Consider the following 12440-nt stretch of genomic DNA (forward strand, 5'->3'; position numbering starts at 1 on the left):
CCGACACGATTCACTAGCTCTTGTACTATAAATAACACAAGTACACGCACTAATTATACTTATGCGTTAATTGTAAATAATATGATGTTAAATGCAATTTCATTAACTGATCGTCTTTATCTTAGGGAATATGTATCAAACATATCTATGAAGTGTCTGTGGTTTTGTAAATGCATTTGACTTGCGACTATATTGCGTGCCACATACAACTTTTTAAAAATAGAAGAAGGTTTTATTCATTAATTGACAAATAGCTTCAAATTCAACGAAAATAATTTAATATTAAAGTAATTTCTAATTACTTTAGGTCACTTTAATTTCCCACATTTCGAAGCGTTTGGAACAATCACATTTTAAAAATACCACACAGAAGACAGGCGTGAAGTGGAAGCAATTCCGCGTTTCGTCTGATGAGTGTGCGTCTCGGCGGCCTAATTTAGTCATCTTTCCCTTCCCACCCTTTTTATTATAAGGAAAGGATAGATAGTGGAAGTGGACTTTCCGGATGGAAGGATGCATGGAAAGGGAAATTATTTTCTTTATGTGCATCCTCTCCTCCATCGATTAAAGGTAGGCAACGCAAATGCAATTGCGTATGTCTATGGGCAACGGTCACTTTGTTATTTCAGCGTTTTTCAGATGGCCGCTCGCTCGTTTGCCACCTTATAATATAAAAAAATCAAGGTGTACCAAAAGTTTATTTAAGCAATAAAAATTGCAAAAATGGAAAGTGGCCGAGTGTAAATAACAATACAAATGTTTAATTGGTTTGTAGTTTTAATAATTCATATTTTATACTCTAATTAGCTTTTCACTGGTTGTAACAGATTACAGATTATTTATCTAAAAACCTGTTTCCTTTTCCTGTTCTGCATTTAAAAATTGTTTATTACATAATTTAAATAGTGGTATTGTAAATAAATGAAAAGTGCTAACATAAGCCATTTACCTAATTTGCTATATTCATCGTATCGTTTAAGTATCCAGTGACATGACATACATATGCGGCACATGCTCGTAACTCCCAGTGGGTCACTACACTAATAAACAATTAAAATAAACTTATATATTACATGAATATATTTCTGAATATTATGTAGGGTCATCGCACCAGGTTTTCTTCCTCCAGATCGATTTAACTCGAGACATGTAACTCCCCATATGTCATTTAAATTGTTAGTTATATTGCACATATGTGATAGATACTTAAACATTTTACCTTTTGTCACATTCACCGTGGGTTTCTGAGTCAAAAATCTCCGATTAAAACGTAATGTTATCTCTGTGTTGTCAAAGATAATGACAGGGATAACGATATGTTTTATTTTATACAAAGATTTTGATGTCGGAAATCCATGGTTAGTCTATTCTGCACATGTCCATGTAACATGAACCGTGATTAAAGATTATAATAATAAACTATAGTCTATTATTATTATTCAATTATTGAATGATTCTGTAACTAAATTTTTTGTGGGTAGTTACATTTAATAATCGATTATTTTCAACTTTTGACATTTGACAGTCAGTTCTGTCCCAGCGGGTTATGTTGTTCTTTTGAAATGTAAACAGTGTAATGAAATAGTGACTAAAGGAAAGTGGTTTGTAAAACTTCTAAACACTTGAAGAATTTTATATAAATGCATTGACAAATGATAAGGAAACTATGGAGATGCCAACGTAAGTTAAATATTGTCATATAGGTTATGTTTACAATTGTTGTTTACGCACTGTTATTCTCCAGTATGTATGAATGTTTGTATGAGTATTGTAAGAACCTGTAGCTAGTACGGCTGGATCAATTTTAAAGTGCGGAAAGTCATTTGATTTGCTAAAAAAATAATTACAAAATATAAAGCCATTAAATGTGTCGGGATATTTTTATTACTTTATAAGAAAAATATCATAAAAGAAAAAAACAATTTTCTGTTATTTTTTTCTGTTTTTTTGCGCTATGGTGTGGCGCATAATTTTGCAATGATTTAAGATGATATGAATGTAAAAATATAAAATTTCAAGAAATAGTTTTCGTGAATTGTCAATATGTATATGTAATAGATTTATAGATTATCCATTAACAAAGAACCTTCGCTCAGAACTCGACTTTGATTACAACGTAATGTATTAAATCTAGCTATATTTTCTTTTCACAATGGAATCACATTAGCGGGTTTTCTATACCAAGCTTCTGGATTCGTACGCGGTCAATAGACGCTCCTACAATGCTCCTCCCTGCTTCTGATTTCCTCTATAGATGAACAAATATCTATATAAACTTATATTTGAATATGTCAGTCGTTTGAATATACGTTACATCGAAATAGTAAAATTCTTACATTTGTGTCTAGACATAATATCTATGATGTTTGTTTATTTATGTCTTATGAAGTCTGAAATCGATTTAATTTCTAAGAAGTAAAAAGATTCTACTTACAAAGGAATATGAGTAAAATAAATATTTTGGTTTCTCAGAAATTCTTTTTCTCACCATAAATATACACTTCTATTCAAATACGAAATTTAAAAAATATATAAAAATACAAATTTCTATAATCATCTTTGTGCGTAACTTCAAAAGACACTTAGGATTAAATGGAATTCTAAATTCAAAAGTAATTCGAGATTAAAAAAAATTAAAACATTATTCAAAATTCATAAACACAGACTTCCGGTCAAGGGAAACACGTTCAATATACAGCGATCATCCCCCGGGTGTACCGAACCGTTCGTAACACACCGACTCGGCTTAATTAATTTAATGTACGTTCCGTGACTTTTACTTTTTCACTTGAATTTATCTAGCGGTGAAAAAGTAAAGCAAGTTAAATGAAACTGAGTGCAGCCTGAGTCTTTGTTATCTACTAACATTTGTTATTTTATTTATTTGCTTGGTTTAGCTAATCCTTTGCCATGCTTCAGCTATGGAAGAAAATGATGAAAGTTCATGTCTTTTTATATCATAAGGTAGCAAACGAGCAAGCGGCTACTTGAATTCTCCGGTATGGCGAAGCGACTGCTGCCCATAGACATCCGCAATGGCAGATGTGTTGCCTATCGACGGAGGACGGAACGCACAAAATTAGAATATTATTCTTTCCTATGCGTCACCTCTTCTGCCAAACTCCCATCCTTTCCTCATAAAGGGACTAAATTAAGCCTATACTAAAACGTAGGATCACTTCATATCCATCAGCTCACTATAAGTCCTCACCGAGGGGCTCGGAGGGTACCCTAAGTCATGGGTGATTAGGCCATAGTCAACCACGCTGTTCCAGTTGACAGGATCACTTCACCAAATCTGTTTCTACGGTTTATACCGTACTCGACGACGTTATAACGAGCTTATGCTCGTTATGTATTTACTAAAGTATCAAAGAATGTGAAGATTAAGAACATCATGGGAAGTGATACAAATCAGCCCAAAGTTAATACATGTGCAACATAGATCTGGGCAGAATTAGAGTTTTCTATTTTGTATGATCCTCACATACTTCCCCTCTTTAAATCTTTGAAAACTTGCCTGTTATGTTTTTAAGCATGTTCCCTTTGAGTTTTTTTATACAGAATAACGAACATATTTTTGATTTTTTTATTTCTTCGCTGTGCATTAAACCCTTTGTTGTAACTATGAAGTGTACGAGTACTAATTAAACATCCCTCCATTTATAAATTACCATATCATGTGGTGAGTTTTACATAATCATATGCAAGTAGTTTACAATTTTCATTATATTAGCACTTCATAGCGTGACAATTGTATGGAAGGTTCAGATAGAAAGAAATGTATTATTATATTACATGACAAGGTTTTAGAATACCAGTGGTGACATCTATTATAATTGATTGCACTTTAGTTTTTAGTACTTTTACCGTGGGTTTCTGAGACTAAAATCTATGTTTGAAGAATGTTGTTATTTCTGTTTTTTTTTTCAAGATAATGACAGGGTTGACGTTGTTTTATAGAGATTTGTGTCTCAGAAACCCACGGTTAGTGCTCTTTAAGACTATATTTTTATGCCGGTCGTTCTCAAAAAAAACAATTTTTAACAAATAATAATATGTGATCACTCCTGTAATATAATATATTCCAAATGTGTTTGTTTAAAAAAAATGATTAGAAACTATTTAGTGTAGCTTATTTGTGATATTAACTTTAATATTAATTTTAGAACACCATGTATCATAACGTGTGTGAAATTTTAATGAAAATATTGTATGAAATTATCACTCGCTACGAAGACCAAAGACCACAAACATGAGGCGCACCACTGTTATAGTAACGACGACCGGTCGAGGCACTGACCTACATTTCGCCTGTCTATTCAATCTATGCATAACTTAGATAATATGAAGGCACACTGGCCTTACGCTAATAGACTGTGCATTAAATATCAATCAACTGTATACGAACACATTACTTCTATAATATTGTAGGAAGGCTACTTTTTATTACAATGCATAATAATATTGTTTTTTATTCGTAAAAAATACGGGCGATAGAATCAAAAGTTTCAGGACTAGTATACTCTGACAGTAAGCCAGTGCTAATGGCAGATTATAAACATTGTCTTCGCAATTTTTTTGAATAATTTACGGCTCACAGACTAATATAAAACAAGCTAAGGTTTCAACTATGCTTCTCTCGGACACTTTCCTAAGTTATCCTTATCACTAATGAGCCATTTAATAATAATCAATGAGCCATTAACACAAGTTCAATGAACTGAGATAATTAAGCGTTTAGTCAGCTAACATGATGAAAGAGAAATTTAGACAATACATGAACTTATTAATATTTTATAGCCAAAGATTTTGGATCCAAAGATAATGACAGAGTTAAGTCATTCAATTTAGAATATAAGGGCGCGTTTCTACTGATCAACCATTGCCATCCACCAATTTAACGACTTGCTTTAGCAGACTCCAGGTGTATTCGACGACGGACATTCATTTACACGATGCCTCTTCTGGGTCTGTACAGAATAGCACACTGTGGAAACGCGACTTAACTTTATTTGGACTTCTTTGCTAAATACGCCTTTTTAATTACACGACTAGATAGATATGTAGATAGATTAAAATGTTTGTAAAATAAACATCAAACATTTTAAATCGCGTACATTGAAATGTGCAAAAGCTGGTAAAGGGATAAAAGCAAGTTTGGTTCGCGAGCTGTCGATATGATATAAATAAATTTAATCTGCTCCAGTGACCGCGTGGCGTGTTATAACGAAATAATGAGCTTGTGAGCGCAGGAAAATGTTGAACGTTGTAAATGCGACCGTCAATTAACCACAATATTGTCGTTTAATATCGAGAATGAAAATTAAAATAGTTTTAACACATGTTTATTTAATAATTAATAAGAAAACACGAATGCGAAATGTTGAATGCATTTTGATATAATTCGTGGAATTTATTGGTCATTTCTTACGGACTATTTTGACAATTAATATACAAATGTGCCAGTAAAAAATAAATGTAAAGTCGATTGTATTAATTTAATTGAATAATATTTTATTTTGGATTTTTTGTTTCTTTCCATTACTAGAAAAGAAATACTTTTAAATTTTATAAAACATGCATCCATTCAATCTAATTTTTTTTTTATAACTGATGCAATTTACATCACTGAATTCGCTTTATAGTAAATTTATTTCAGTTCACCGTGTAATTATTTTAGGAGATAATCTATAGCCGGATTGTTCTTCTAGGGATTGCAGGTATGCGCTCGCAGTGCTGTTCCTTTACATACCGCCGATGTCTATAGTTCTGAGAAAACTTACTAAGTTTACAAGCACCAATAAAGTTTTGAAAGTCGTATGTAAAATTGTGTGTTCGCGTATTGCAGGTTGGCGGCAGCGCAGGAGGCGGCGGGCGCGCAGGCTCGCGCGGCGCCAGCTGATACCATGGGCGGCGCTCATCAGCCCGCTACTCCGGGGCCCAGCTCGCTCTTCATATTCTCCGACGAAAATCCCATACGGAGGTGTGTATTCATACGTTATTTTTATACATACTAACCTTTTTATCCCTATTTCCGTACAAAAGTCTAAATATTGTGTAAAGATTGTCTAAAGATGCGTACGATAAATACACAAAATTTGAAAATATGTCAGAAATATATTTTTTCCCACGTAACTAGCTATTTCCCGTTCAAAATAAATTTTCATCTCATTTTATGAAATTTACAGGATTTTAAAATAAGAATAATACACATAATTATTATAATTTTTACTGAAAAGTGTTTCTCAATTTTAAAGTTATTCTGTTGAAGGTATAATGTTACGCCATACAAATTAAAACCCTTATTTTGGTCCTTTCAGGGATGAATTTCTAACCCCTTTATAGTGGTACACGTAGGAACTAGTATGCAATTTTACTATTAGCGATTTAAATGACGAATTCAAAAAAAATTATAGTCACTTAACCAGCCCCTAAGTGTAGATATTTCTTACAAAACATACGGGTTCCCGAATCCGAAAAAAAACAGGTTAACATCTGTTATAAAATATTCAAAGAAATCCATTGACCAATTTATTTTAAAGTAGGTCATTTAGTTAAACACTAGAAAAGATCGCATACTATAAATAAACATTATTTTATTCAGAAACAAAATGATGAAAAGCTCTTTCGATGAGCGATAGTTTAAGCGATCATCAAAGTCAAGTTGCAGCGAGCCAAACGCTGCCCGCTTTAGTATTTGTTCTCGAGCGCCTTCAAGCTTCGAAAGGCACGTTAATCCATTCGACTCGTTGAGACGCTGTGCCCTGACCTCACTATTTGTTGTTTATTTTTTATGTAAATTATATATTTATTCATGATACCAACAAAAACGTATTGTAATGGGGTAACCTTAGATAAAGAACCTTTAGATTAGTGATATCGCTAATAAAAGATTCTATAATGTATGGAACTGAAAAACGTTCCATATCACGATATAAAACTATTGATCCATCGTGACTATTCTTCTAACAATATCACAAATCCTGACCCTATAATCCTTAAAAAACTACCAAGAATACTCTTGTTGGATATTTAAATTTCGAATTAAATTGATAATTTTTTTTCCTCTGCTTTGTAGATCATTTTCATATATTCCCACCTATGAATAAATTAAGTTATCCTGATAGAACGGCACTGAAGGCTCGTCATTAAGTGCATCAAGCCGGTGTCCCGGCGACGGTGAACGCGCGAAATGGGTCGTGTAATAGAAAGCTAATGTTATAATCGCACGCTACAACGTCCACTTCACAATGCGCCTAATGATATTAAAACCTAGTCTTATGACTAAACTAATCTAATTCCAGACATGTTATCAACTTCTATTTTACAGTAAAATGTCGCTTAAATAATAAGAAACTATTATTAAAAGTAACAAAGAACCAAAAAGGAAACAAAGACTACACATGTCAACAACTGTTATGATTGACTTATTTACTAATTAATCGAAAAAAACAAAGCGGAAATCATAGAATTATAAAGAAATAATAGAAATATAAAATAACTTGGCCACATTACATATATTATAATAGTAAATTGACTTGGCACATAGTACATAACAGTACTCTTGTACCCGAAGCGCCAAATCAAGTCTTGGTTACTAAATAGCATTATTGACTTACTTGCGATACTTATGAGACTGAATGTATATTTCAGGTATACGAAGTTCATCATCGAGTGGCCGCCCTTCGAGTACGCGGTGCTGCTGACCATCATCGCCAACTGCGTGGTGCTGGCGCTGGAGGAGCATCTGCCCAACGGCGACAAGACCATCTTAGCACAGAACTTGGTAAATATCTTACATTCAGTCCGGTATCGGCCATTGTACTTTGCACTGTTTCCGCGGTGCAGAATTTCTGACTCCCATACTGAAGTCTTTCTTTGTAATGTAAAACTATATATAAACGATAAATCCATATACTTATGTTTGTAAATTGCAAGTAACATCCGATCGAACTCTATGTCGATTTTTGGATTTAAATGCCGTTTGCATTTCGTAAATTTTTAATTTAACATTTTTGCTTGTTACAGGAAAAGACCGAGGCGTACTTTTTAGGAATATTTTGTGTAGAAGCCTCGTTAAAAATATTAGCCTTAGGTTTTGTTTTACACAGGGGATCGTATCTTAGGAACGTTTGGAACATTATGGATTTTTTCGTTGTAGTAACTGGGTAAGTGATATTTTATTAATACTCATATCACATCAAAAGTTCAATCGATATTAGCCATGTCATAGCAACAAAATTCGGATTTTTTTTCAATTATTAAAAAGCAGGGAACTATTAAATCTGTTTTGATGCCTGACGATTGGCAAGTGCAAATTGGAATGTAAAGAGCATGGAATGAAATTGTATTAGATAGGGCAGAGGTAAATGCTGTGATTACTGAAATCTTCGATAACAAAAACTAGGTCGATGACGATATTCGCCGAATACAACGTGGACGTAGACCTGCGGATGCTGCGCTCGTTCAGAGTGCTGAGGCCTCTGAAGCTCGTCTCGCGGATACCAAGTAATTCACAGTAATTGGCGAAAGTTCACATAATAAATACCTTTATATTGTATAGAACATTCTCGCTAGACATTTTCGATCTTCGAACTTTTTGACGTAGAGGAACTATGTCTCTAGATTTGATATAGTATTTTTTTGTTCTTTTGATTCTTAGTGAGAATGTAGCATCGGTTTCTTGCAATTTATGAGAGAATTCGTTTACACTTTAGAAATGTGTGATTTGAACAATTTTAATGGACAATGTTAAATGTAACGTAATTTTTGGATTTCGGCTATTTTACGTGTTGCATAATAGTTAAAACTTGCTATTGTTTTATTGTGTATTGTGTAGGTATTCCAAATAAAGGCTAAATGTAAGAATTTAGTTATAACAATTATTATATAGGTGTGAATAAACATGGCGCATTTAGATTAAAATTATTATGATTTAACGTGTGAATAATATTGTATTATTTAGACACAATACCTAGACAGTAGAGAATAAGCTAGTGTGACCATAAAATGTAAATTTGTAAAGAAGAGTTGTGTTTGTTGGACGAAAAATTTTTCAAAATTACTAATGTACACTTGAGAGCAACGTTGGACTTATGTTACAAATGTTTAAGAATTGGATAATGTAATATGTCAAGCACAATTCTTGGTAGTAAGTTTTACATTAACTAGCTGCTAGTGCAGGCTATAGTATCGAGTGATGTGTGTTTGGCAGCATCATCACGCAGCTGCCGGTCGCGCCCGACGTCGACTTCAGGACCTTGCGTGCCATTAGGGTGCTGAGGCCCCTTAAATTAGTTTCGGGCGTTCCTAGTGAGTTCTAGAACATTATTAGTTTAGCATTCGTAGCCTTGCCATTGTCCAACCATTTGCTGTTCCATACAATCCATTATATTCTGCTCTTTACCATATAAATCTCCATATTTAAGTTGTTGAAATCAATGTTCATATTAATTGTATCAAATATATATTTAATTTAAGATTAAAGAAGATTACTTGGAACGTATAGAACAGCAGTATTCCTATCAAAGTTCGATGTGCACGTTATTTCTCATCTTTGACTTGTCGATGTCTTACTGTTTTCATTGTTGTTTCTTTTTGCCTTTAGATTCTTTGTCGTTTCACCTTATAATATAGTTTAATTATTATTCTTGTGCTTAGTATCATTTAATATGTTCATGTTATAAAACTTCATCATTTCTGTTTAGGAACTTTAAGGAGTTTTACACATTTCGATTTCATCCTCCATAACATTTCGTCTGAGTCACAAAACATTTTTAATTAAGGAATTGTGTCATTCTGTGGATATAATCGTCTTTAAGAATATTTTATACAAGGTTTTTTTCCCGTATAGGTCTGCAAGTTGTGTTGAAATCCATCATCAAGGCGATGGCGCCGTTGCTACAGATCGGCCTCTTGGTGCTTTTTGCAATCGTTATATTCGCCATCATCGGCCTCGAATTTTATTCCGGGGCGCTACATAAGACTTGTTATAGTTTAGAAGATATTAGTGAGTATTAACCTTTTTCCTAAATACTAAAAAAGTCGTAAAAAATTTAGTACAAAAATGAACATACATAAAACAGTAAACTGTTTTAATTACCTGTGTGTAACCTAAATGTAAATTTACTCTGAATTTGTGTAAATAAGATTTCGTTTTCGACTTAAGTCTGAAACTTTTAATTAATATAAAAATCCTTAATTTAATAGATGAAATAGTAAATGAAGGTGAGAGTCCAACGCCGTGTAATGCCGACAACGAGACAGTAGCGCCCCCCGGGGCGAACGTTTGTGAGGCGGACAAGAGCACGTGCTTGGAGAAGTGGGAAGGGCCCAACCGGGGTATCACGTCGTTCGATAACATCGGCTTCGCTATGCTCACCGTCTTCCAATGCATAACAATGGAGGGATGGACATCAATCCTCTATTGGGTAAGACACCAAAATGTAATATCCTACAAAGTGCTGATTAAATAGAATTTCACAATTGTTTATGGAATTTTAGTACTATAAATAATATGCAGGATTTTTAACCTGTATCTGAGGCTATTAATAGGATTTCAAAAAAGGAGTTTCTGTGGGTTTCTGACAACAAAATCTCTGTATAAAATATATGGTCATGCCTGTATATCATCTTTGACAAAACGGAGATAACAATGTTATTATTGAAACGAGGATTTTGGGCTCAGAAACCCACGGTTAGTGAGAAAGGTGGTTAGTGCTCAACAACTTACGTATCGTAATGGACATTTTCCAACTCTTTGTTATATTAAAATTTGATTATAATTATGGTCCCCCTTTGAATAGCTATACTAATTCTTTGTCCGAGGTTGCTGCCAGGTCTTCGGCCCCGTGTGATGTCGATTCCAACTATATTTATATCAATGATTGTGTTGCATTTTGGTTTCAGACAAACGATGCGTTAGGTAGTATGTTCAACTGGATTTACTTTGTTCCTCTCATAGTATTGGGTTCATTCTTTATGCTCAACTTAGTTCTCGGTGTTCTTAGCGGGTAAGTTTACATAACTAATTATTATCTGTTTTAATTTTAAACTAGTTATAATTACAAATTAAAATATACTAAAGTGCAGATGGAACTTTTGCTTCTTTTAGTTTTTTTTTATAATTTTGTTAAGTTAAATTTGTTTGGGTAAAACGCAGTGAATTCTCTAACGAAAGAACACGAGTTGAGAGACGTGCTCAATTCCAGAAGGAAAGAGCTCGCCAGATGTTCAATCAGGATTTCACGGCTTATATCAATTGGATAACAGAAGCAGGTTGGAAGAAATGACAACTGTGAAGCTAGACAATGTTATGAATACCCGTAGATTGTTATTTTATGTTTAGATATTTATTTGTTGAATTATTATTGTGTTGTGTTTTGTTTTTTTCTTAATAACGCTAGTGGCAACAGTAAAGTTGTCGGAAGATTTATAACTTTTTTTTTAAATTTATTTGTATCACCGAATTTATAAGCACAAAATGTGTGTTACTTTTTTTATTTTAAATCAAAATTTTAGATATTGCTAGTAGTAATAAATCTACTGTGTACGGCCGCTAGATTGTTTTCTATGCTATTTTGCAGTGAATTCGCTAAAGAAAGAGAGAAAGTAGAAAATAGACAAGAATTTCTTAAATTAAGAAGACAGCAGCAATTAGAGAGAGAACTCAATGGTTATGTTGAGTGGATATGTAAAGCAGGTGAGACAGAAATAAGATTATTTACTACGTTTATGTATTCATATTTCAAAGTATTCTATGTATTGCGATTATGAGAAACTCATTACAGCTTTAGGTGTTCTTTTAAATTAGAAAATTAATAAATACGTTTTCTTTTATTACAGAGGAAGTCATATTAGCAGAAGAAAGAACTACGGAAGAAGAAAAAATGCACATAATAGAAGGTAAAGTTTCTAATATTATTCCACTAGGGTTCTTAGGAATTTGTCCCTATACCACAGTATTTTTATGAAATATTTTTGAAATACCATGTAATACGTAATACTGAGGAATCTTGTTAAGAATCAAGTAATAAATATTTCTTACCTAAATGTAATACAAATGAGAATTTTTTTTTTATTTCAGCCCGAAGAAGAGCAGCAGCGAAAAAAAAATTAAAAAACCTTGGTAAAAGTAAGAGTACAGATACAGAAGAAGAGGAACAGGATGAAGACTGTGGTGATGACGGTCAGTACAATGTCAGTTCTTGACCCTTTAAGATTTGCTAAGTGTTGTGTTCATCAGTTGAAATTCTATTATTATTTCCTCAAAAGTAATCATCAGTTATATTGGTTTTATTCCTTTTCCTTTAGCTAATTGTATAGATTTCAAAATTAACAAGAATTTCTTTCTTATCGAGTATAAATCAATGTATATTTACATAGATAGTATCATTATGATCATTAAAATGTATAGTATTAGAAATATGCATGATTTC

At 33.1% G+C, this 12440-nt stretch overlaps 1 protein-coding gene across 1 annotated transcript in view; it reads left to right on the forward strand.

The window, feature by feature from the left end:
• The first annotated feature begins 1623 nt into the window (after positions 1-1623).
• Positions 1624-12440, forward strand: part of cac (calcium voltage-gated channel subunit cacophony) — a 32313-nt gene continuing 21496 nt past the window's right edge. The window contains exons 1-11 of the mRNA XM_013311629.1: positions 1624-1680; positions 5852-5986; positions 7657-7789; positions 8032-8171; positions 9218-9315; positions 9857-10012; positions 10213-10433; positions 10912-11015; positions 11589-11704; positions 11848-11907; positions 12089-12190. Coding sequence (XP_013167083.1) covers positions 1667-1680; positions 5852-5986; positions 7657-7789; positions 8032-8171; positions 9218-9315; positions 9857-10012; positions 10213-10433; positions 10912-11015; positions 11589-11704; positions 11848-11907; positions 12089-12190 — 1279 coding nt within the window. The 5' untranslated portion in view covers positions 1624-1666. The remainder of the gene's footprint in view (positions 1681-5851; positions 5987-7656; positions 7790-8031; positions 8172-9217; positions 9316-9856; positions 10013-10212; positions 10434-10911; positions 11016-11588; positions 11705-11847; positions 11908-12088; positions 12191-12440) is intronic.

This window comes from Papilio xuthus, unplaced genomic scaffold, assembly GCF_000836235.2.
Source record: "Papilio xuthus unplaced genomic scaffold, Pxut_1.1 DF827680.1, whole genome shotgun sequence".
Classification (NCBI taxonomy): domain Eukaryota; kingdom Metazoa; phylum Arthropoda; class Insecta; order Lepidoptera; family Papilionidae; genus Papilio; species Papilio xuthus.